Here is a 27,042-nt window from a genome sequence, read left to right on the forward strand (position 1 = left end):
CTTGCACAGGCCGGACTGAGGGATTCCGGCCGGACTGAGGGATTCCGGCCCCCCTTCCCCCGGTGCACAAATTTTTTTGCACTGGGCCTCTAGTCTATATATATAAAAGCCTAAGTGACTGTTCCACCAGTAGCTATGACATGCACTGACCGCCAGGGGGCAGACACTCAACCAGTGGTTCTCAACCTTCCTAATGCTGCGACCCTTTAATACAGTTCCTCATGTTGTGGTGATCCCCAAACATAAAATTATTTTCATTGCTACTTCATAACTATAATTTTGCTACTGTTATGAATCATAATGTAAACATCTGATATGCTATATGTGTTTTCTGATGGTTGCGACCCACAAGTTGAGAACTGCTCAACACACAAGCTTGGAAACATGGAACAGACTGATGAATCTCAGAGGGAAAAAGGGTAGGGGGAGGGAGGGAAGAGATTTACCAAAGATCTTATATGCAGTCGGGTCCCTTGGCCTGTCCTGTGGGGTTTGGGCCGAAACCGGCAGTCCAACATCCCCCGAGGGGTCCCAGATTGTGAGAGGGTGCAGGCCAGGCCAAGAGACACCACGGGTGCACAAATCCATGCACGGGGCCTCTAGTGTAATAATATGAAATTATAATAATTTATCAAATCACTGCGAAGAGGTTCATCCTCATTTTTAATACACTGTCAAGCATTATTTCCTTCTAAAATTTTTAACTAAATATTTTATTTAAAATTTTTTTGTTTTATTTTTATGCCCAAAATTTTTTTATGTTTCTGTGTACAAATTATTTATTTGATTGCATCTGTACTGGCCTTGGATCATATAAGAATTCTTTTAAACAAAGTTTTTTTTTTGAGGAAAAAAAAAATGTATCTTGTTTATTCACAAAATCATTTTAATATAACTTCTTAATTCAACTCCCTCCCCCTTCCCCCTAAGAATGGTAATCTCTTACTATACAGAGATTTCCCTTTTTTGTTGTTCAGGATTTTTACTTGTCAACACTGCAGAACATTTCACTGCTATGGTTAAATATCCATATAAATTTTTTTAATCTTCCTACCTCGTTTTGAATAAATGTTCATGATATAAATATTATAGGAGACATTTTTCTCTACTTTTAAGCTTCTCTATAACCTAAAGAACATTGTACATTTCACAGTAGTATTGCCCTCCCACCTTTCTGAACTCAGCCCACACCAATTTCTCTTTCTACTTAAACACCCATTATATATGTGACCACAAATATGTCACATGTTCCCAAGAAAAAACTTTGTTTTATCATTTCTAATCATATTAGTATTTATTTCAACCTTTTAAATTGTATCTCTGTGAAAACGTTACATTACATCATGATGTGTTTTGTAGATCAAGTCAGGAAATAAAAAATTGATATGGTGGGCAAGGGTTGTGTAAACCAATGTTTGAAAATATGTTGAGATAGCATAAAATTAAGAGGGGTCCTTTCAAATATATCCAGCCAGGTCTTTATTGAACCAAAAAGGCCAGGCTAGATGAATAAGCGCTGCAGATGCAACATTAATTTGTAAGGTTCAAAGTATCCTAACAACCTTGGCTCCCCACTTCGCTGCCTTACCTCTCTCCAACTCAGAAGCATACATTAACTTTGGCAGGTAGAGAGGATTTTTTGTTTATTTTTCCCACTGACCTTCCATGGTTCCTGAAATTCTCAACCATAATTTATTCATCTGGGAGAAAAGTACAGTAATATAATTCAAATAAACTAGTACAGACTGGGGACATAGACAATTAAAGTTTGATAGAAAAGAACAACAAAAAGGAAAGTCTCAGCCTAAAGCATGTGGATTTGAAGGGCAGAAATCGAAAAATGAGATGAAGTTTGTGTGGAGGAGATGGAGCATCAGGGGACAAGGAAAGAAAAGGGAAATCCAATCTTTTGCCTCATTTGCAGTCTTTCCTGGACTCATTAAGCCTCAACTAGCAAAGAGATTCTGTTCGTTGGAATCCCAAAGGAAAACTAGAACAGATACCGTTTTCATTTTTTAAACCTTGGCATGTGGCACATTCAGTGTCCATTTTTAACAAAATTTTTTCCTCAGCAATGTATAAAAACGTGCTGGGTTGATTTAAATGGTTAATAGTAAATAGTATTAACTGAAAATAAATAGCAACTATTTACAAAATTGGTCAGTAGCATTTACCTAACATAGATACCATGGTTGCATTTCTTTGTACTTTCTTTTGAAAAGTTTTAGCTCCTTCTGTTATACTGTTTTAAGCTACATTTAGTAAATGCTTGGGGGCAGTGATGTGATCTTAAAGGATGCCTAGCTGTAGGACTACTGCTCTACTGGCTTGGCCCCTAAAAATGTGCCTGGATTATTTCAAAATAAATTAGGTTTAGAGTGTCGATAATGCTGACCTGTAATTTATGGATGCATATATGTTTTTACTTTGTAAATATAGTTCATTTACCCCTAAAATGCAAGGCAGACGGATGGGGACTTCAGGAAGAGCCATCACGAAGAGCACCAGTGTGAGTGGAGAGATGTACACACTGGAGCATAATGATGGCAGCCAGTCGGACACAGCCGTGGGGACCGTAGGAGCAGGTGGGAAGAAACGGAGGTCCAGCCTGAGCGCCAAGGTGGTCGCCATAGTGTCTCGACGGAGTAGAAGCACATCCCAACTAAGCCAAACAGGTGAGTGAAGCGAATGCAGCTGAAGCATCTCAAGGTCTTGCCGGAGAGACCAGAATGGATCTTCGTGCTGTGGATTGTGATGGGTTCGTAGAGTGTAGTGATGCTTCTTTGCAAAGGAAGTTTCTTTTTCTGTCTCTGGAAATCTGTTACATGTATGTGTTTTGTTTTTTTTTCCATACAGTTGTCTAAGCAAGTATAATTGTCAACCTGTCATGTGGTCAGATATGTTTCTTTAAATTAAAGGAAAGTTAAGGCCATGTTTATAAATATGCAAGGAAATGCAAAGAAGTGTTTAAGATCCAAATTGATTTATATGCAAGAAAAGCAACAGGATTTTTCCTTTTCAAAATGTTCCGCAATACAATTACTTATAATTTAGGCCCTATCTATATCTTTATAGAAAAGAAGGTCAGTTGTGCAACTTGAAATACAGTTTTTACGGCACTGTATGAACATAAAAATTGAACTGTAATTGTTAAATTTTCAATGCAAGTGAAAACCCTGCAGTTATCTTGACTTTAGAAAAATGGGTCAGCAGATTTGTGCAAAGAATAATGTTTTAATACAAATTGAGTTTCACATGTTTTTCTACTGCTTATAAATCTTAAAAGCTTTCTGTCCTCAAGGTATTTAGGAACAAAGTAAACAGGAAGATGGTTATTTCTGTATTATAAAATATAAAAAACTGCCTAAGATTATATAACATTTGGTTAGACATACTAACAATTCATTGCTATGCTCAGATAGTACTATGGAAAACGAAAGGTAAGATAAATATTGAACTGATTTCAATTGTCAGCACCTGTCTCTCCTGTTATAAACATCGGTACCATTTTTTGTTCCTTAACAGCAAAAGTGTTGTCCACAAAGTTTACTTATACGAAAAAGACTTTCATGAAATCCTTTTTATGGTTGACTTAGCATCCTGGAAAGTACTTGTTTAAAATTATGCATGCTACTGGACAGATTCACACATAAATTAGAGATAGGAAAGTTTGAGCCATTCAAAAATTGAACTAATAATACACCTAACTTATATAAACAGAGGTTTTGTCTTTCTGAAAACCACCATTTTAGACAAAGCTAGATTAGCTAGCATCTCTGTGGTAGACCTGCCACTGTGTCAGCCCACTAAGATGAGCTAACTGTTTATTGTGAAGGGGAATCATTTATCTTCTTTAGGGTCAGGATCCTTCCTTAGGAGTAGGAGGTATTCTTCCTTGTTTTGCTTTCTTTTTTATGGTGGTGCTTCTTGGTTGATGGTTTGATGTAATGATGCTTTACAGTGTCGACTGTGGATGAGCCTTTTACCACCAAATTTCCAAATCCTCCATCATGTATATGAAATGGAAATGTTCTGTGGTCATTTTAGGGAACCATGTTTCCTGTGTGAGAAGCTGCAGGTTTAGGAGATGGCTTATCTTCTCCCTCCAACTTTCCACCGTCTTTCTATTTTTATTCTTCTTCTGCAGTTAGTTCCCCCTCTATCAGTTACTAATTGAGTACCATTATATTTTCTTAGAATAAAACACAGCAATATGTTTAGCTAGGAGCCATATCTGTGGCACAGCTTTTAAGTAACAAATTCAAAGGATCGCCATGGAAACACTCAGCCCTTTTGCTTTATGAATTTAAATTTTATTCCAGCTACATTCATTGTTGAATTGCAAATACCTACCTTCCCAAAAGTTTTATTGCCAGTAATTTACCTGGAATACTTTGCCTGCCGTAGGAGACTGGGTTGCAATATACGGGAGCACAAAGGACATTAGATTACAAAGCCAAGATAACAAAACAGTTCTGTTCCAAAGTAACTCAGTGAGTGAACTTTGACTTTATCTTTCTAGGACTCTTTTCCTTTTTATTATTATACTAGAGGCCTGGTGTACAAAATTGTGCACTTGGGAGGGGGGTTCTCCACGCTGGCCTGTGCCCTCTCACAGTGCGGGAACTCTGCAATCTATCTCCCCAAAGAGGCAGGCCCCGCCCACCCATCCAGGGCTCCTCCATGGATTGCCACAAAGAGGTAGGCCGGAGCCAGGGGACCCCACGCACGGGACCCTCGGCCTTGCTGCGCAGAGCTGGAGCCGCCGGGACCCACTGGGACCTACCTCCACGGCTCCACTTGCAGGCAACCCCATTCACCCTTGTGCAAACGCTCGCTGCACATGCAGCCTCGTGGTGATGGATTGTTATGGCATGAGGGCATCACGGTGCGAGGGCATGATGACCACATAGGCTTTTATTAGTATAGATGAGTTTGCTAATATAATGGGTGGGTTGGATTCATGTCCTCCTGTGAACTCTCAACATAATAAAATTTTATGTTTCTTTTCCTACATCGTAATGTTCCCTTTTATTTGATAACCTGTTCTGATGCTTCTAAAGTAAATGACAAGTGGTGGCAAAACTATTGTTGTTCTTTGTTTCAGTGAATGGCCTGGTTTTTCCCCTCTTCTATCTTCTACAAGTGATTTTTTTCTTCTGCCAATGACTCTATTGCCTCTGTCCACTGAAGATTCAGTGACATTCAGAACTTCTCATTCTAAGAAATCTTATTTTCTATTGCTTCAGCTTCTACAAATGACCATCAGATCTGTACTTTTAGATTCCTCCTCACCCAAGAAATATTCCTTCATCGAAATGTCTTATAGAAAGCTCCTCTTGGATGCCCCACTGTAAACATGCCAGCATTCCCACACATCTGAATACTCAGCTCTTCCTTTCAACAACACCACTGTTTTAGTGGCTACAAATCCTTAGAATCTTTTCTTCTAAATTTTCTTCCTAAACTCTGTCTTCCCCAGGCCCATCATCCCAGAAAAACAAACTATTTTTTATTCAATTCTAAGAAACATTAGACAAGCTGACTTAAATGCCCTTGTTGTAAAATAAAACTATTAATTCCAAACTGGTGAGGCTTTTCAGGAGGCCCTCCAAGAGCACAGATGAGACATGTTTTCTAATAGTGTCAACTGAGCAAAGATTCAGAGGAAAACAGCATTACACATACAGGGTGGGGCAAAAGTAGGTTTATAGTTGTTCTTATGGAAAATAATACAATAAATAATAATATAAGGATAAACTGCATTTCATGTACTCACAACTATAAGCCTACTTTTGCCACATCCTCTATATTAATACAAGGTATGTATTCTATGGAATAGAATGTACATATCATGTTTAATTTAAATGTTTAATTATCCTATACAATAAAGAGGTGATATGCAAATTGACCCTCACACCCTCACAAGATGGCTGCCTACGACCAGGCCGGCAGGGGAGTTAGTGAGGGACGACCTAATGACTGAACAGCAGGCTGTGTGGGGTGACCAGGCTGGCAGGGGGTCTGTTGGGGGCAACCAGGCCAGCAGGGGGGTCAGTTAGGAGCAACCAGGCCAACAGTGAGGGGGCAGTTGGGGATGACCTGGTCGACAACGGGGAAAGTTAAGAGCAACCAGGCCAGAAGGAGGGGCAGCTAGGGGCAATCAGGCTGGCACACAGAGTCAGTGAGGAGTGATCAGGCCAACAGGGGGGGCAGTTAGGTGTGACAGGCAGGCAGGCAGGTGAGCAATTAGGAGCCAGCAGTCCAGGATTGTGAGAGGGATGTCAGACTGCTGGTTTAGGCCCGATCCCCGGGGCCTAAGGGGATCCTCCCAAGGGGTCCCGGATTAGAGAGAGTGCAGGATGGGCTGAGGGGACCCCTCCCCCACCCGCCCCCGGCACAAATTTCGTGCACCGGGCCTCTAGTGTTTAATATAAAAGAAAAACTTCACTTAAGGGCTTCTGGTATAGTGAGCTTCTTTGGGATCCACCTTGTCACCCTTGGTTACAGATTCTCTCTCCTCCTTTTAGAATAAGAGATTTAAAAAAAAGACATAGTTGTTCTGCTTTTGTTTTATAGCCACAAGATTGCTTGAAGGAGTATATTTGAGACTTTGTTCAAAACCAACTTACGTATAATTAACAAATTGAAGAGCATAGTACACACACACAATTTACTGGGCTCTTTAATTTTATGTATATTCTTATAGAATATTTCAATTATAAATAATACGAATATTTTAAAATCACCTTTACCACACTTTTTATTCATAATGAAAGTAGGAACACTTTTTCAAAAAAAATTTTAACTAAGAGAATGACATAAACAGACAAGTTTCCAAACAGTGACTCTCCTGCTATTCTGGTAAATGCCTTCAAGCAATAAGCACATGGCTAAACACCTGTTCAGTAAACAGTAGCTGAATTAGATTGAAAAGTGCAGTAGTTAAGGAAAGGGGAAATGAAGAAAGAGCTCCTGATCCAGGAATATATTGTAATTGATGAAGTTCTGGGTACACTTAGGGCTACGCTTTAGAATGTGAAGGAGATTGTACCTTAAGTAGCTGCAAAGGCCACCCTGATGTACTGTGAAGATTTGGTCCCTCACTCACAGACTGACTAAATGATATTCCTGCAATGGTGATCTCCTTCTCACTTGTAAATGAGGGCATTATTGAGAAGGGTATACAAATCTGTGATGAGTCATCCCTAAATACACCCTTGTAATTACCTACAAGTGTAAGGCAATTATGATAAGTATCATAGAATGGTAAGTATACATGAATAAATTGAATCTAACTGAATAAAACTAATAATAGGTTTACATTTCAAGAGCTTTCTCCATGCACTCTTAAGTTATATACATGCATGTGTGTGTACTTACAATTTCACTTCGTTATTAGTCACAACAAATGTATGAAGTACCATTATTATTATTCCTATTTTGAAGTTGAAGAAACTGAGGCATAGAAGGATTAGGTAACTTGCCCAAGGTCCAATTGCAAGTGATTGGGCCAGAATTAAAACCCAGGATTCCTGATGCCAGAGACCATGCTCTTAACCACTGGGCTAAAATAAGCTTCAAAAAACATTACTGCACAACTATGTTGTTAGTACACCATAGGCACCATGCCAGGCACTTCGCTAAGAGCTAGGAGCACTAAAAAGGTTGAATTAGATATTATCCCTGCCCTCAAAGATATCACAGTATAATAAGGCACATGATAAGGAAATATTTCAGTTCAAAAAGGGCAATTATCTAAGCATCAAAGTGGTACAGAGGGAACCAAAGAAGAGTGCGATCCACTCCCACGCAGTCTTGAGAGGCTTCCTTGAAGAGGTGAGCATTAAAAACTAAACCAGGAAGGACTTCCTAGGACACAGGGAACAACACATTGATTAAATGTTGAAAATATGTGCTTATTCCCCTGGGATATGGCAACTCAATCCTAAAATCACTTGAAAGATTTCTTTAATTTTAATTGGATATCCTTTTTCAATACAAGAGACAGGTCATCTCAGAATAGACCATATAAGCACTATTCATGTGAGACTATGATTTCTGATGAGGACTTTTAGCTTTTATGAAGAAAACATGTATATAACCCTGGCTGGTGTCGCTCAGTGGTCAGAACATTGGCCTGCACACCGAACGGTCTCAGGTTCAATTCCCAGTGGAGGGCACGAACCTGGGTTGCAGGTTCAAAGATTCAATCCCCCTCCCCCTGTTGGGGTGCTTGTAGGATGCAGCCAATCAATGTGTCACTCAGCCATTAATGTTTCTTTCTCTCTGCCTACCCCCCCCTTCTTCCACTCTAAGAATCAATGGAAAAAATATCCTCATATGAGGTTTAACAACAAAAAAATGAAAACATCTGTAAATGTAAATGATCAGCTTTTATACTGGCTACTGCTTGATTTATTTTACCCTATATTATTGAATAACTGTATCTACAGTACTATTCCAGCCACAGTGGGTATTTCAGAATTAGTATTATCATACCTGGTGGAAGGAAATCATTCACAACTGAAATAAACAGGAACCAAAGAACTAAATGAGGAAGTATAAAGCAAAATGCCAAACATAAAGTCCCCATGCCATTTTTATGGATGTTACCAAAAGAAGTGGGAAAAGCCCTAGTTCGGTGGCTTCATTGATTGGAGCATGGTCCCATACACCAAAGGGCTGTGGATTTAATTTCCAGTCGGGGCACCTGCCTGGGTTGCGGGTTCCATCCTCAGTTGGGGCACGCATGAGAGGCAATGAATCAATGTTTCTCTTTCACATCTGTGTTTTTTTCTCTCTCTCTCTCCCATCTTCTCTCTAAAATCAATGAGTATATCCCCTGGCAATCACCAAGCTGTTGACAGTGTCCATGATTTTGTGGGGGATTTTTTTTCTGCTTTTTTGTTCAATTACCCACCCCAACCCAGGCCCTCAATGCCCCATCTCCGATAGCTGTCTCCTGTTCTCTACATCTCTCTCAGACCTATTGATATTACCTCTTTTCATGGCAATGAGCAGATCTCTTTCTTATTCTCACTCAGAATATGGGTCTAAAACACTTTTTTTTTGCCTTGGCAATTTATCTCAATTAAATTAAACACTTCTTTCATTATAGTCACATGAATGAAACATTTCAAAGTCCATAATAGAGTTCAAAACTACATGGAGTTCGTTAGCCACCAAGAAGATTATAATATAGGCAAAAATGTAAGCATTCCAAGAAGTTTTGGGAGATTTGTGGCTACTTGACTTCACACTCGCTTAATAAGAGTTAATGAACTTCCAAAGCATATCACTAACTTCTCAAGATAAAAATCATAGGGAGAAACTAACAAAATTGCCCCCATTCCACTGTCAAGGAGAGAATACTGCACACTGATAAAACGATACTGCAACACTCACCCAAAGGGATAGTGCTTGAATAAGCTGATTTCAACGCACACATTGAAATTGTTTTAAAATGCACATTGGACAATATTCATGCCAAGAACATTTTCAAGATATTAAATTTCCTCTGCTAATCTTTTATTCTCATTTTCCTCCCAAAAGTCATATAGACACAGCAAATCATAAAATAAATCAGCTTGAGCCTCGTACTTTCTTTACCTTGGAAAATGAGTGTCTTACATTTTCCCTAGGACTTATTTTTTTTCTCCTGACAAGCAGTTCAGTTTACCAAAACATTCTCTGTATTTAGAGTCCAGTGCTGCTTTGTGAAGAAACTCTGCCTTCTCTTCTCCTTTACAAAAGTAAGTGGTAGGTTGGAAATCTAGGGTGGTCTCTGAATACTCTAGGAAAAGTGTTTTTGGCTCTGCTGATTATAATCAAAGCAAAAAATCCGTGCCCTTCCAGAAGTTTCAGAAAGTGAAAACTACCTTGCTGAAGTCTAAATTCCTTCTCTGTGCCTCATTTATTTGATTCATTTAATAGCACAAGAAAACATTCTGAGGAACGTAATGTTTCATGTTCTTTGTTTTCCTGGACACAAAATCATGGTGCCAAAAATGATTCTCAAGTCTGCAAAACCATCAAATGAATGTAAGCACGGGTTCCTTTATTTACTGGTGCTGTCTGGCTTAGGAATTCACTACTGTTAATAGAGACTCAATGCGGCTATAGTAACTCATCTTCTGAGAGATGCCCTAATAAGGATTAGTATTTTCAAACATACACCAGCTGCTCTATTTTTGTCTTTTTTCTTGTTCTAACCTATAAATTTTGAGTTTGGCTAATATGTAGATATACTTTTAGGTTGCTTTGGCAGGAAAAATATCTGAGTGGAATTAATTTTTATAATTAATTTGTATTTCAGGATTTGGATGAGGAAAGGACACTAATAATAATTAGGTGCCTTTAAAGCACAATACAATAAGTATTCAAATAATTATATGTGGTGATAATTATTGTTAACTGTGCGAAGATAATTTTTAACATGAGGTCAATTTCAGAATGGGTGTTATAAAATATTTTGGTTCACTCAAATGTAATAAGAAACTTCTCTGATTTTTTTTACAGCAGATGACCAATTTCAGTGCGTTCTCATTTCATGCAGAGTGGTTTTATATTGAGATATTTTTTGTTGATTTACTGCAGTGATTTTCAACCTTCTTCATCTCATGGCACACATAAATTAATTACTAAAATTCTGCAGCACACCAAAAATTATATGTTTTGCCAGTCTGCAAAAAAGGGGGGTATTATTTTGATTTATTTACAAAAAGAATAATGATAATAGTAAATTACCTAACCTTTTTGCTCCAAAATGACATTTTTTTTAATTGGGCTCCTATACTTGTATATGAGGATTTCTGGTTCCAAGAATTAACCTACCAGAAGCATTCTTTTTCTGCAACATGACCAATAAGATGCAATTGTAGTATATGACTTATATATTCAGGGCATTGGCTGTTGTCATTTTTTTTATTTGACAACCTAAGGGAAAAGAGATCAATGCCCATGACTAAATAGTCAATTATTGCATGTTTTAAAAATTCCTGCAGCACACTGTTTGAAAATCTGTGATTTATTATTTTACATACAGTTTTCAAATTTTTAAACCCAGAAAAGCAAAAAGAAGACATGTAAAACTCCTGAAATATCACTAATTGCAAATCCACTGTGAAAAAAAAATCACTGAATAATTAGCTGATATTTATGCATTTGTTTTATTAATACTGGTAATACCATAAGCAATAATACCATATAAATGGCAACTGGGTGAATGAATTTGCTTTGGACGGAAGTGTAGAATATAAGGAAAGAGGATCTAGAAGACTCCTGAAGGAAAAATAAAGTTAAGGACCCATTTGTGCCTCAGTGTTCCCAACTCTAAAATGGAAAAATAAATGATACCTACCTCAGAAAATTGATGTGAGGATTAAATGAAAATTTATGTTAGTAGATTAGCAATATACCTGGTATATAGAAAGGGTTCAGTGATAATAATAATTAGCAATTTTAATATTCTAAGGAAACAAAAAAAAGAGTAGTAGGTAAAGAGCAGATATCACTGACATCATGAATGGCATTGAGTGGGCAGGTTAATCCAGCAAATATTTGTATCTGCTCATTAGATGTAAATTAGTGAATAGAATACAAATTCTTAAGATCTGACTTCGGAGTTCTAAATAACTGTGCTGTGGTTCTCATGATGCCCCTAGTCCCTTTTTGAAGCTCAGGTGAACCATCAGGCCTGGCCTCAGGAAATTGCACTTGGTCATATATAGCATGAGGGCATACACTTGAATAGTGTTTGTGGACTCAAAGTATGTTCATCCCAAATTAGGAATTATCTGCAGAAGACTGGTCCAGGCTTTCTCCTTCCCTCTGCCCTGTTACCCAGCCTCCTCTATATTAAGTCAGGGGCCAGCAAACTCTGGCTCAAAGCCTTTTTTATGGGCTAAGGATAATTTCTATGATTTTTCAAATGGTTGGAAAAATCACAATAAGAATAATATTTTGAGACACATGAAAATTACATAAAATGTAGTTTTGGTGTCTATACGTACAGTTTTATTGAAATACAACCATGCTCATTAATTTATGTATTGTCCTGCTTTCATGCTACAAAGGCAGAGACCCTGTGGTTCACAAGCCAAAAATATTTACTGTCTAGACCTTTAAAGGGGAAATTTCATGACTTTGTGTCTAGGCCAAGTACATAGTGCCTGCAGTGCAGAAAGCAGAGACCTGAGCCATCAATGGTCATTCTTATGGTTCCCTAAACACATTCTCTGCTTCTCAGTCAGGAATTAAATTATGCTACTACCATGACTTTCCGTTTTCCCCCTTCTTGTTGTAGGTTTACATTCATACCATGCACCATATCATACTTCATTAGACACAATGATTCTCCAGAATGAAGGCTTATGCCCCCCAAAGATAAGATACCTGAGACCTGAGACCTTGCCCTAAAATTTGATCCCTGACCTAGTTGCTTCGGTAAAGTAGTAAAAGCGCTTTCCTCAAACCTAATTTTCCCAGTTGGGATCTTAGGGACTGTATCTGCGGTTTAAGTGGTAATCACTTAGCACAATACCACTGTTTAGGCACACAAAGATTTTCTTGAATGAATGGGAGTTTATGCATTTTGTCTCTTTTTTTACAAGCCACTCCCTCAGTCCTCACACTCCTTTCTGAAGTTTGCCCATCCAGTGTCCCCAGGCTTCTTGCTAAGGTCACAGAAAGTCCATGGGCATGAATTTAATTTGGAGAACATTTACCTTATGCTTCAGGTCACATGTATTATGCAGATGTGAAACCAATAAGATGCGTATGATAGAAAAGTATTGGTTAAAATGTCTACTTTTTTTTTTACATGAATAAACAATTCTTGTTTATTTACTATCTCTCATGTGCACAACTTCATTTCTGGCATTGATCCAGCTAGACCTACTTTCCTTGAGTTCACAGGACACTTAAAGCTTCCTTCTTTGCACCTTTACAGATGCTAAACCCTCCACCTGGCAAGTCCTTCATCTGTCATCTTGCCTGTCAAAAGTTCTTTTCTTTGTTTAAGCCCTACCCAAATTCCAGCTTCCTGTCAGGGCCAACAGTGACTCTCTGAACTCCCGGAAGACTTTTTTGGTGCTCATGCAATGCTGTTTAAGTACTTCTCTAGCCCATAAATATCTGTTGAGTTCTTGTCACAAGACAAACTTCAAAGTTACTCAAGAGCAGTAATCAAGCAGCAGGTACTTTTTGGTCTTGCACAGCATAGTGCCTTCACTGCAGGAGAACCCTGAGGAAAGTCTATTGGATGGGTGAGTAGGATGCTTGTTCGGATGATAATTAATTGAATATATTGTGGTATTTCATTTAGTATTGTGACATGCTGTTCTTAGTGGGTAAATTTAAAAGGCAGTTTTTCTTCTGAGTTTCTTTATTTTTAGGAAAGCTACACTTTTTTTTTACCTTTAACAGGTATAAATTATTTTTTATTACTTTTCTACCTCCCCTTTCCCTTTTTTGCTTACATATAACTTCAAAGGCACATAAACATCCATCTGGATACATTTTACTGGGTAATTCCACCTTTTTGCTTTTAAGTTTTAGCCCTTCCTTCTGTAAACAATAGATAATTGTTATTTAAATGAATTGTTGTGGTAGTAACTTCTTTACCATTACAGAAAAAATGTAAAGTAACATTTTATTAGAGAATTACTAAAAGATAAAAATTCTCATTGATAATGATTAAGATATTACAGATTCCAACACCCTCTTACATATTTCATTTAATAAAAGTCTGCCTATTAACTTTGTGGAAGTACAAAGGTTAAAAAATACAAAACTATCCAGGTTTTTTGGAAATCTGTATTTTGTTGGGGATAGGGATAGAGGATCCCTGTGCAAAATGGATCTAACTAGCTGCTTTCTAAGTCAGCTAGTGAATTCCTATGTTGAAAATAGAACTTCTGATGTCAGGCCAGTACATTGTGATACTTATTACAAGCTCGTTTACGTTGTAAAGGATTCTTTTCTTATGACTAAAGAATGTGGCACACATTCACGGTTTTACTGAGGCTTAAATAAACTTATGTTCTTGGACTATAGGAGAATTAGCAGTTAGCATATCAGATTCAAACTCAGTACTCTGGGATGTTTTTGTAAATAAAAATATCACATTTTATTAGCTATTGATTTAAAACTAAAAAACTTCCGACAATTCATCAGATAGTAAATAATCTTATATTTAGGAAAGTTTCAAATGAAAAAGAGTTTTAAATACATAAATTTATATTTGTAATAAACATATACTGTAGTAATAAATAACTAAATAAATTCATATTTGTAATAACATATAGTTGCATTGAAACACTTTGCTATTATCTAGTGAAGTAGAAGTATGTTGATTGGAAAATATAAGCAAATCAATTAACATCTTAATTTAACATTTTGATCACTTTGAATTAGAAAGTATAAGAATCTTTGATCTGTCTATCTGCATTATAGAAACTGAACATAGAGGGAGGGTCTAGGGAATAAAGTTTATTGATTAAAAATGCACAGGAAAATAAATTCAAGTGATAATGAATTGAATGTAGATGATTCAACATGCTTGCTCAAAAAATGCCAATTTCTATTTAAAACTTCTACCTTGGGAAATTTATCCAAACAGTTATTCAGTTGTTTTTAAAAATGAAAATTAAAAAGAAAGGAAGAAAGAGAAGATGTCTTTAAGAAAGAGTACATAGCCCTAACCAGTTTGGCTCAATGGATAGAGTGTCAGCCTGCAGACTGAAAGGTCCCAGGTTCGATTCCAGTCAAGGGTATGTACCTTGGTTGTGTGATCTTCAGCAAATCATTGACAAAGAAATACCAATTGATATACATATCAGAGACTTACTGATAAGACTAATGTGAACAGGAAACTTTACCTTCAAAGTGAGAATTTACTTTTAGTTTAGTCTTCGGCTTTCTCTAATGCTTAATAATAATTATGTCTTCTCAAGCCCTTTCTTTATTGTCTCTTTTAAAGACTCAAACATTGTATTTTTGTAGAGAAAACTATCCACCTTAATAAATTAAGCAGTTCATTTTGACAATCAATCCATATTCTGTATGCAGTGAACATGAAGGACAAAGGCTGAATTCAAATGTTTTAATGTGTCAAATGTATTCACCAGGATGATCAAGCATTTTTTTCCAGAAAAATGCTTGAATTTGCTCTACGTGCCATTGCGAGTATTGATTTTAATTTCCAGCGGATATGTGGTCTGACTTACGGGTTCCTTGGTGAGAGCGCCTGCCTTAAAGTGCTTTGTAAAAGCTGAAATCTGTTGACCTCCTCCTGAGGCTGGTGCTGCAGGCAGAAGCCTGTCTCCTCAAGACCCCTGCCAGCTTTTGCAACTCAGTCAGCTCGTCCTAGATTCTCGGGCCCCGAGAGCACAATTTGACAATTTGGTGAACATCTTTTTACTCTGTAAAAGGCTTAGTGGCGTTATTCAACGTAATGCCAGTTGTGTATTCTTTTGTTCTGCTTTTCTATTTTTATAGTTTTCACTGTTGCATAACCATTCGCAAGGCATCTGAGAAAAGCCCGTGCCCTTTGGAACTCTGCACTGAGTGTTCTTCGTGGGACACAAGAAATAGAAAGCATTTTCCTTGTCCTCCAGTTGTTTACAAGTTCATTTACTACGCAAGCAGTGTACCTGCAGCCAAAGGGCTACCCTACTTTTACCGAACATTACCATTTACAAAGCCTTTCATGTTTACCATCTCATCAGTGCCAACTTATTCAAAGCTATAAGAGCCTGATTATATTCGGAAAGGTTAGGGATGCATTGAGGAAAGATTCCTGAAAGAAAAAAAAAAGAGTTTTAAAGTTACATATAAGTATGTACTCTTTATCCTCGAAGTTTCTATAGAAGTTAATACGCTCTTAACTTTTCTTTCTTTCCACAGGAGAATTAAATATAATTGAAAGAAGCATAAATATCTTGAATTTTACACACATATGGCCTAAACTTTTCATTTTCAAAAGAATCCGCTTTTGTAGTATACCATGCTAACATTGATGGTTCATTCTTAGTTACGTTCTGCACACTTCCCCAAGGTAAAAATAAGCCATTATTTTTGTTTGAAGCTTTACTTTTTTTTTCCTACCTTTAATTCTTTAGGTCTGTAGTGCCTCAAACGAATGATTGTTTGCCACTGAACTTCAGTGGCTGCTGCTTTTATTCCCGCTCAGCATGGGCAGGGATGTTTATGTGATGCCAAATATTTCATTCATCCCATAGATATTTATCAAAGTGGCTATCAGTTGCTAATAAGAATGGCCAAAACATGATCAGCCTGCAGTATGTGACTGGCTTTGTGTAAAACACTTATGTGCATTTTCACATTTAATTCTCTCAATAATCCTGCGAGTTTATTACATAGTCTGGTGATTTACAAGGGAAAAACAAAGGCTGAAAGAAGTTAAGTCGCTTGCTCAAAGTCACACAGCTAGGGAGTGGCAGAGAGCACTTGAATATTTCAATTTTTGTGCTATGGACTGAATATTTGTCTCACCCTAAAATTCATATGTTGAAACCTAATCTCCAATAGGGTGGTATTGGGATGTGAGGCCTTTGGAAGGTGATTAGGTCACAAGGGTAGAGCCCTCATGAAGATTAGTGTCCTTATAGGACAGACCCCAGAGAGCTAGCATCCCCTTTCTTCATGTGAGATTACTGCCAAAGACAGCCGCCTACAAGGGAGTGGGCCCTCTGACCAGACACCAGGTCTTTCAGTGCTGTGATCTTAGACTTCCCAGCCTCCAAAACTGTGAGAATAAATGTTCGTTGCTTATAAGGCACCTAAGTTATGTTATTTTTGTTAGAGCATAGACTAGACTAAGATAGTTATTGGCTATTATACTACATGGTCTGGATAGGATTAAAATCCTGTTAATTGTTAATTAAGTGTATAATTATCTATAAAATATCCAGAATATCCATTGTCAGTGTTTAGCATTTTGTCATTTCTTTAGATGTTTATATAACTAGAAAAGTATTTAATTTGGATTCCGTTTCCCTTTATAGGGAGAAAGCTATAAAATGTATATTTGCATAATTTCACATACTAAGACCAAGCTAAAGCACACCACTGCCTTTTCTCCTTCAGTTACATGCTTTACTTTATTATTAGTCCTGTTTACCCATCAGGGGAGGGAAACAGAGAGCTAAAGTAACTTGCCAAGTTCACGCTCAAGAGAGCAGAGCTGGCAAATGGGCTGCACCAGCTGTGCTCTTAAGTGGAGCATGTCCTTGAAGTGGGCCAGTGAAATACACTGTCAGCCAGCTGTCTGACTTGGGGACCATGATACTGTAGCGACACCCCAACAATTTGATGAACTATTTGAGCTAATGCTATCTCAAAGTGTGCAAAGGCTCAAACACAGTAACATTTTACTACTTGTCGCTTTAATAAAAATGAGTTTGCTGAGCATCTGTGAGTTTAGTACATTCTGCTAGGTTTTTCTGTGGGGAAGGGAGTGTAGGAAGACCGGGTCATGCCTCAAATTATACTATCTTCTTGCAAAGTAGGAAGTTATATTCAGAACGGTAATGTTTTTTCTCTGCACCATGTCACTGTTTTCTGAGCATGGAGGGAGGGGGATATCAAAAGAATAAAGGAGCCTGGCCTGTGTGGCCCAGTAGGTTGAGCATCAACCTATGAACCAGGAGGTCGCAGTTCAATTCCTGGTCAGGGCATATGCCCAGATTTCAGCTTGATCCCTGGTGTGTGGCATGTGGAAGGTAGCCGATCAATGATTCTCCCTCATCATTGATGTTTCTGTTTCTCTCTCCCTCCCCCTTCCTCTGTGAAATCAATAAAAATATATTTAAAGAAGAAGAAAAGATTTCCCAGAGATAGCTGGGAGGGAGATGGACAGAGAAGTGAAGGAAGAAGAGAGTTTAAAGACTCTGTGTACAGAAGTGTGAGACTCCCGTTGGTCCATTTGTCTGACTGTGTGTATTAAGGCAGCAGGGGAAGAGAATAGTGGTCCTGTGGAAGAAGGCAGTCTGGTTATAATGAAAGCATCAGGCAGTTATCTACAAATGTCACCGAGCTACAAGTTGGTTGTTGAGGAGAAAATAGGAAAATACATTAAGGAAGTCATTTATATCTTGAGGAATGCCTCTACACCACTTATAAGAAAACTGGATTCATTTGCTCTGTGTGCTTAACCTGATTTATTTATCCACAAAGATAAGCCTAGTTATAGATATTAATAAAGGGAGGGTTTAGTAGGTACTTATTATGAGCCAAACTGGCACAATTGTAGTATTCTACCATTATTATTATCACCATTTTTAGATAAGGAAACTCAAACTCAGGAAAATTAGATAATTTGCCCCGGGTCACATAGCCGATAGTTAGTAGATACAGTATTTGTATGCTAGCATCTATGTTCTTAGGCATCAGACTGCACTGCCCTCCTCAAATAACTTTATAATGTCAAAATAACTGTAGCTGTTGTTATAAAAATTGACCCTAAAATGTGAAAAGGCTCAAATTTAATATAATTCTATTTATTATTTATTGAACAGTTAGCAGGTATCATAGTTGATAGCCCACTCTCCTCCAGGCAGTAGTCTGGGTACCCAGGCTCTTTACCCTGTATGCCTTTTTTTCTTCTGATTCCACATGGCAGGAGGATAAAAAGAGAGTGGAGAAAGTCCACCTGCTTCTTAAAAACCTTGCCCTGGAAGTGCCACACATCGTCTGTGTTCATTGATCTATGAGTGACAGAAAATCACATGAGCAAGCTGACATGCTAGGCACGGGGGCTGGGAAATAACAATTCTGGCTTAATAGCCATTTAGCATCAATTTAATGCAATGGAAGGAAGCTAACTGGTAACTGGCTCTCAGACACGTGACTTCACATGTCTTTCATTATAATTAAATCATTTGAGAGCTTCATGTATTTTTTTTAAGTAGAGTGAAAATACTTGTGCTTTCTTATGTTATCATGAGATTTGTAGATTGGCAGTGTCATCTGGGAGCCTCTTTATCCTGGCTTCAAAGGCTGTCAGATTCTGAAACTGGCCCCAGAATTTCTGGTCATGGATCAGTTTTAAATTCTCCAGGCCTCTTCTGATTCTCGGGGCCCGGCTTCCTCTGTTCCATACCACACAGACCAGGCTGTGAGGCTCAGACAGTTATTTATTTGTATAACAAGACAAAATTAAAACTGGGCTCATGCCCAGCATTTATGCGTTACTCTACTGTGGCAAAAAATCTATTGGGAGCAGGGGGGTTGGAGGAAAGGAGGTGATGGGGAAGGGGTCATTTCACTACACGCACAGCATTTTGACTTTTTTTTCTCTCTCTCCTCTCTTCCTTCTGCTTCTCCGTTGTTTCTCCTAGATTCTGTCAATATCTATAAGTAATAAGCATGTACATTTATATAGCATCTTCCAAGTTTCTTTAGCAATATTAACTTATTTAATCTATAAAACAAGCCTGCGAGGTAAGTTCTCTTACCATTTTTCCTGTGTCCCAGTGAGGAAACTGAAATAGAGATTAAGAAACTATCGCTTTAAATACTTTTGATTTAAGGTTGATGCTCATATCTGTTGTTTCCCTTTTGTCCTAACGTTCGCACATCGTACATCGAGTTCCCCAAGCCACAGCTGCTGCCTCTCAGAGAACAGTCCATTTTCAGCACTGTGGCCCCCTTGGCTGTAAAACACTGAAAAGTACCAAAGCAATCCCTGTGTTTGTGCAATTATATGAATATGCTCTTCTTTACCCTCGTAGAGGGAGAGAAGAATAGGAAAAAAAGAGTAGTGCTAATACTGATCATTAAAAATAGGCATCATTTCAAAAAATATAATTGAAGACTGTGTCTGATGGGCAAAGTGGAGTAATGAAAGTGTTGGAGAGATCTTTACAGTTCTGCTGTGAGGATCATGATCTCAAAAACTTTTCAGTGAGTTTTTGCAAAGTAAGGCTATAAGTTTGTCAGAGAAACTATAAGAAATATTTAGAAGTGGTAGCAGATATTCCAGAATTTCTGATTAGCAAAGTCTGCTTTGGTAAATTCAAGAGAAGTTCTTGCCCGGCCAGTGTGGCTCAATGGTTGAGCATGCACCTATGAACCAGGAGGTCATGGTTCGATTCCCGGTCAGGGCACATGCCCGGGTGTGGGCTTAATCCCCAGTGTGGGGCGTGCAGGAAGCAGCCGATCAATGATTCTCTCTCATCATTGGTGTGTCTGTCTCTCTCTCCCTCTCCCCTCCTCTCTGAAATCAATTTTAAGAGAGAGAGGGAGAGAGAGAGAGAGAAGTTCTAGTTTGCAAAATATTAAACTTAACTTGAGATTATGTAGAAACAAATAAAGAAGACATTTATTTAAACATCGTTATCTGAGATATGAACACAGAAGGTGGCCCATTAAGTTTGTCAGGGAGAATAGGTTTCAAAATTCTTATGTTCTAATAGAAAGAAGATTTCAAGGGGAAAAGCTCAGGGGAGAATGTAATTAATAGAACGTGTTCCTCGAGAAGGCAGCGGGGAGAAGGATGCAGGGAAGAGGAGAGACCTTTTACATTGTGACAGGAGAGAAGTAGGGACAGGTTAGATGTGGAAGTTTGGGGGCTCTGTATCTGGTACATCCAGCCCCAGCTAACTGCCTGTGTGCTAGGGAGTCTAGGATAGGTCTTCAAACATGACTGCTAACTGCCCTCAGGGTGCCTAACAGAGCCCCAGCCACTAATATCAGATGAGACATCCTAAACCTAATATGCCAACTAAGGTGTCTAAGAAGCCATGTAAGAGTCTTTCCCACCCCCATTTATTTGTGTTCTCTGAGCTTCATCTGCCCTTTAAGTTATGTACTAGAAAGTAATTTACTGCCCGGCTGGCTCAGTGGTTGAGCGTCGACCTAGGAACCAGGAGTTCACAGGTTTGATTCCTGGTCAAGGGCACATGCCCGGGTTGCAGGCTCAATCCCCAGTAGGGGACATGCAGGAGGCAGTCGATCCATGATTCTCTCTCATCATGGATGTTTCTCTCTCTCTCTCTCCCCCTCTCTTTTCCTCTCTAAAACTAATAATATATATTTTAAGTAATTTACCTTTGTTCCCAAGTAGTACAGAGCCAGTTAGGAACATCTCCAGGTCCCTTAATAGTGAGCATTTCAGGCAGTAGCATAAATAGCAAAGCTTATTAAATTAACAATGAGCACCCATGCAGTCACCAATACCTCTCAAGAACAAAAAATTAATTCACTATTATGTTTGACATGCATTTCTATACATAATGTGTAAAATAACACAGGTTGCCTGCCCAGTTGACAAGGATTTTTCTTCAAGGGTTGTGTGAAATCAATAATGCTTATAAAACATAAATCACAAAGGCAAAGTGCTTCTTAAAGTTTTGTTTCAAATATATGTTATTATGTGTCAAAGTGACTTTTTTCCCATGAGCACGTACATGAAAAATCATGAAAATGAGCCACCATATAAAATATTTGTTTCACTCAACTTTCTAGAAGCATCCTTTATCCTTCTTTGTCAACCTTTATATGAGTTTTTTTTAATGTGCAATAGTTTTATAGATTTTTAACACAAGTTGTATGAAATGTATTGCGTAGGTATGTTTTCCTTCATTAGGGTGACTGAGCTAAAGCAGAATAATTTACAAGTCAGAGGTTAGTTTGCCCACCAAGTTCCAATTTTATAGCCATCCCAAATTCCCAAGCAGAAAATTTACTTATTGAGTTGCTTTCCTACATTTCACCTCTCCCATCACCTTTAAAAGCAACCCTAAAAGCAACAAGTAGCATCTAGCTTTCCTAATATTTTAATTTTTGTCAAATAATAGGTTATCAGATACCCTTTCAATAGTCATTTTAATATTAATTTGAAGTTCCAGTTTATGTTGAATTTTATAATCTAGCTTCTAACCAGAGCACCATGTCTTTATCTGACTTATAAAATGGTCTATAAAACATATCTTACTTATAAAATGGTCTTTATCTTGCTTATAAAGCAGTCTTACAGAAAAAATAAATTATTAGCAACTGCCTTAAAGCACATATGGAAATGTTATTAGTCAAATTCCTTATTTGTGAGGAGATACAGGAATGTTATGCAATGTATAAAGCTATAAATACAAAGTTGTTATATAATAGAGGCCCAGTGCACGAATTCATGCACCAATAGGGTCCCTTGGCCTGGCCTGCGGGTTGGGCCGAAACTGGCTCTCTGACATCTCCCAAAGGGTCCCAGATTGCGAGAGAGCGTAGACCAAGCCAAGGGACCCCACCATTGCATGATTGGGGCGAGGGAGGGACGCAGGAGGTTGGCCAGCTGGGGAGAGACCGTGGGAGGGCTCCAGGGTGTATCTGGCCCATCTGGCTTAGTCCTGATCAGCTGGACCCCAGCAGCAAGCTAACCTACCAGTTGGAGCGTCTACCCCCTGGTGGTCAGTGCACATCATAGCGAGAAGTTGAATGGCCTTAGCATATCATTAGCATATTATGCTTTGATTGATTGAATGGCTGACCAGATGACTGGACACTTAGCATATTAGGCTTTTATTATATAGGATTAACTAGGGGCCCAGTGCACAAATTCGTGTACCTTAAAAGGAACAATGGGCCGCAAGACTGCGGTAAGCACAGGGGTGTGTCTTGGCCCATCCTCCGCGATCCCTCCTGGCCCCTCTCACCATGGCCTCCTGTCCCCTGTCTGCCAGCAGCCCCACTCCTGCTACCACCGCTCCCATACACTGACAGCGCAGAGCAATTGGGGCCGGTGCCAGCAGTGAGTGTGAGCGGGGCCAGCGCAGAGTGGCAGCCGCTGCCCTGGTTGCCCCTCAGGAGCAGGGGAAAGAGGAGAAGGCCTCAGGGGTGATCAAGGCTGGCAGCTGCTGCTCGCACCAGCTGATTGCGCCGAGTGATTGGGACCAGCACTGGGCACTGACAGTGGGTCCGAGCCATGGCTCTGGCACTGGCTGCGGGTGTGAGCAGGGCCAGTGCTGGCAGTGAGTGCGAGCAGCAGTTCTGGCGCCAACAGTTGGTGCGAGTGGGGCCGGCTCCAGTAGCAGGTGCCAGTGCCGGATGGGACCTTGGTGCACTGGAGCAGAAAATTTTCAGTAACCACCAGAGGCTCACCCCGATGATAGCAACCAACGTCCTGCCTTGGTCTGGTGCCCCCACTCACCTGCTCCACCATCCTGCCATGGCCAATGCCCGCCATGTTCTGCATATGCCCCCTGGTGGTCAGCGCACGTCATAGCAACCAATTGTTTGGTTGTTCCGCCATTGGGTCTATTTACGTATTAGCCTTTTATTATATAGGACTAGAGGCCTGGTGAATGAATTCATGCATGGGTGGGGTCCCTCTGGGTTGCCTGCAGGGATCAGGCCGAAACCCGCAGTCCAATTGCACCTGCAGCTCTGCCTGCTGGCCCGCTCATCCTGGCCCCAATGTGCCTGCTGCAGGCTCACACCCAGTCAGTCCCAATCCAGAGTGGCTCACACTGCCACAGCAGCACTCACCAGCCATGAGCCCTGCGTCTGGCACCCTCCCAAGGGGAGCGGCCTGCAGGATCGGGCTGAAACCAGCTCTCCGACAACCCCTGAGGGATCCCGGATTGCAAGAGAACACAGGCCAGGCTGAAGGACCCTATCGGGGCATGATTGGGCCAGGGAGGGACAGTAGGAGTGCTCCAGGGCATGTCCGGCCCATCTCACTCAGTACCGATTAGCCGGACCACAGCAGCAAGCTAACCTACCAGTTGGAGCATCTGCTCCCTGGTGGTCAATGCACATCATAGCAACTGGTCCACCATTTGGCTGTCTGCCCCCGGGGTCAGTGCACGTCATAGCGAGTGGTTGAGCAGCCTTAGCATGTCATTAGCAAATTATGCTTTGATTGGTTGTTCAGTTGTTCTGCCTTTTGGTCTATTTGCATACTACCCTTTTGTTATATGCAATACTAGAGACCCGGTGCACAAAAATTTGTGCATTTGGGAAGGAGGGGGGGGGTCCCTCAGCCCGGCCTGTGCCCTCTCGCAGTCTGGGACCCCTCGGGAGATAACGACCTGCTGGCTTAGGCCTGCTCCCAGGTGGCAGAGGGCAGGCCCAATCCCTAGGTGCAGCCCCTGGTTGGGCTCAGAGCAGGGCTCATCAAGGAGTTGGGGTGCCTTCCCCCGTCACAAACAGAGCAGGGTGGATAGGGAGATTGTGGCCCCGCCCTCTGTCACACACAGAGCCCCAGGGCGATCACGGGGTTGGGGCGCTGCCCCCTGTCACGCTGATCCCAGTGCTGGGAGGCCTCGTGGCTCCGCTGATCCCGGTGCTGGGAGGCATATTACCCTTTTACTATATAGGATAGAGGCCTGGTACATGGATAGAGGCCAGCTGGTTTGCCCTGAAGGATGTCCTGGATCAGGGTGGGGTTCCCGCTTGGGTGCCTGGCCAGCCTGGGTGAGGGGCTGATGGCTGTTTGCAGCTGGTCACACACCCTTCAGGGTGGGGGTCCCCACTGGGGTGCCTGGCCAGTCTGGGTGAGGGGTCTGTGGGCCGTTTCAGGCTGGCGGATGACTGAAGCTCCCAACTGCTCCTTTTTTTTTTTTTTTATTCTGGGCCAGCTTTAGCCCTGAGGCGTTGGCTGCTGAAAGCAGGTATCTGGTTTGTTTGGGTTCTATAATCGAAACACTGTTTCAACTCCAGCTCTGAGATCCCGGCTGGCTGAAAGCAGGTGTCTGGTGTTTTGTTTAGCTTCTATATTTGTAACAATGTTTCAAACTGCAAGCTCAGAGGCCGGCAGCGGCAGGCAGGGAATGTTGGTTTCCTCCGCCGCTGAAGCAAGCAAGCCTCATGTTCGCTTCACGTTGCCTGGCTGCTGCTCGCCATCTTGGCTGGCCGTTAATTTGCATATCACCCTGATTAGCCAATGGGAAGGGTAGTGGAGGTACGGCTAATTACCATGTTTCTCTTTTATTAGATAGGACAATAGTTACTAGCCTGTTAGCTGTCAGATTCTGCCCTGGGTACTTTACATATATCATTCCTATTCTTACCACAAAACAAAGTAGTGTCCATTTCACATAAAAGGAAACTTAAGATAAACAACTTACCAAAAATTGTATCAGTGGTAGTGGTTGGATTTAAATGTAGGTTTGTACACAGTCTTAATAAGGGAAACATATGTATATGTGTGCGTGTTTGTGTAAAAGTATCTAAAAATTGGGGAAAAGACAATGTTTTCCTTTTGTCTAGAGTTCCTTTAGCTACTTAATAAATATATGGCTAGATGGATTTTAATTATAAATGACTATATTTCCTATAGGTGTGAACATAGTAGCATTAATAGTAGATTATATTTCCTGACTTAGAAATTCTCTTTATAAATGGTAGTTTTTTTCAAAATTATTTGGAAGTCTATAATTATTCTCAGGTTTTGGATTATGAATCTTATGAATAAAAGAAAACTTTAGGGAGGTCTCTTTTATAGAATAACAATTTTTTGAGTAACCTCCTAGTATGGGGCAGTGTATTAGTTTCTTATTGCTGCTTTATCAAATTGCCATAAATTTAGTGGCTTAAAACAACTGTTATTTTACAGTTCTAGAGGCCAGGAGTTCAAAGCAGGTCAAGGTATTGGCAGGCCTATGTTTCTTCTGACCACTCTAGGGGAAAACCCACGTCCTTGCCTTACCGTTTCCTTACTCATCCCTTGGCTCCCAGCCCTCCTCCATCCTCGAAGCCAGTAGTAGCTCTCTCATGTGGCATCACTCTTACTCTGACTGTCTCTTCCTCTTATAAGGAGCCTTGAGATTATACTGCATATCCTCCCCCCAACCCCCACTCATAATTCAGGATAATCTTCTTATTTTAAAATCATTTGGTTAGCAAACTTAATCCTATCTGCAGCCATAATTGCCTCCTTTTCATGTAACATAGCATAAAGGTTCTAGACCAGTGGTTCTCAACCTTGGCTGCACATTAGAATCACCTGGGAATCTTTTTGAAATCCTGATTTCTGGGCCTCATCCTCTGGAAATTCTGTTCCTTTGTTATGGGGTGGGGCCACAACATTAGTAACAAAGAAACAGAATTTCCGGAAGACGAGGCCCTGAAATGAGGATTTAAAAAAGATTCCCAGGTGATTCTAATGTGCAGCCAAAGTTGAGAACCACTGTTCTAGACATTAGGATGTGAACATTTTGGGGGTAATTATTCTACTTACCACAGGCAGATTTAGATTTTGTAAGGTCTGAAGATCATGGAAAGCCCTCCGCAAGAATATGAACAAAGAAAATTACAAATATAAAACTAGACACTAAAGCACTTCCTCATTATACAGTGAAAAAATATGACACAAAACACATACATTTTAAAAGACAAACTGCGTGAATATATTCCATTGAACACAACTAATTTTATCCTCAATTGTCTAATTTATCTGTCTAGCAAACAAAACAGCTGCATGATAAAAATGCCTTATTCAAAACTTCCATTTGTTTTGGCTAAATGCAAAATAATTTAGGTAGATTGCTTACCAAAATTATGTCTTCAAAGTTTGGTTTCTCACCCACTCTTTATTCATTTTTATTTGTCATGTTTTCCCCACTAGTTCAGTTGCCTGATTCCTTGTGTTCTGGGAAATGTGACACAGGAATATGGAATTTGGGGTCAGAGGTGTGTGAACAAGTCTTCACTTCCTTTTTAAGCACTAGTAGGTGCCAGGCACTGTGCTAGACTCAGAGGAGACACTAATAAGCAGGGTAGACGTGGGTCTTTACCCTCTTGGATCTTACAATATGACAGAAAGGCAGACATAGGGAAGCCATCTCAAGCATACGAAATGTTCTGAAGAGTATAGGACCCTGTGAGAGTCCTACAGGGACCGGGGGCAGTGAGGTCTCTCCAGGCCCTGAGAGATGAGGCAGTGATCTAGGCAGAGGAGAGCAGTGCAGGGGAAGGGAGAAGATCTCAGGCAAAAGAAATGATGGACAGAGACATGTAATGGGAAAGCTGCTACTAATTCTGAGAGGTAAAAGAGAACTATAATGTAGGGGAAAAGGGAAA

General features: G+C 40.0%; 1 protein-coding gene across 32 annotated transcripts in view; it reads left to right on the forward strand.

The window, feature by feature from the left end:
- The window catches only part of RIMS1 (regulating synaptic membrane exocytosis 1), a 400,323-nt gene that overhangs the window by 342,543 nt on the left and 30,738 nt on the right, over positions 1–27,042 (forward strand). For 23 of the 32 annotated variants that reach the window (XM_015569421.1, XM_015569410.1, XM_015569411.1 and 20 more), the window contains one exon: positions 2,440–2,675. The exons of the other annotated variants lie outside the window; for them this stretch is intronic. In XM_015569421.1, the coding sequence (XP_015424907.1) occupies positions 2,440–2,675 (236 nt within the window). The remainder of the gene's footprint in view (positions 1–2,439; positions 2,676–27,042) is intronic. 32 annotated transcript variants of the gene reach the window in all.

Source organism: Myotis davidii, unplaced genomic scaffold (assembly GCF_000327345.1).
Source record: "Myotis davidii unplaced genomic scaffold, ASM32734v1 scaffold104, whole genome shotgun sequence".
Taxonomy (NCBI): domain Eukaryota; kingdom Metazoa; phylum Chordata; class Mammalia; order Chiroptera; family Vespertilionidae; genus Myotis; species Myotis davidii.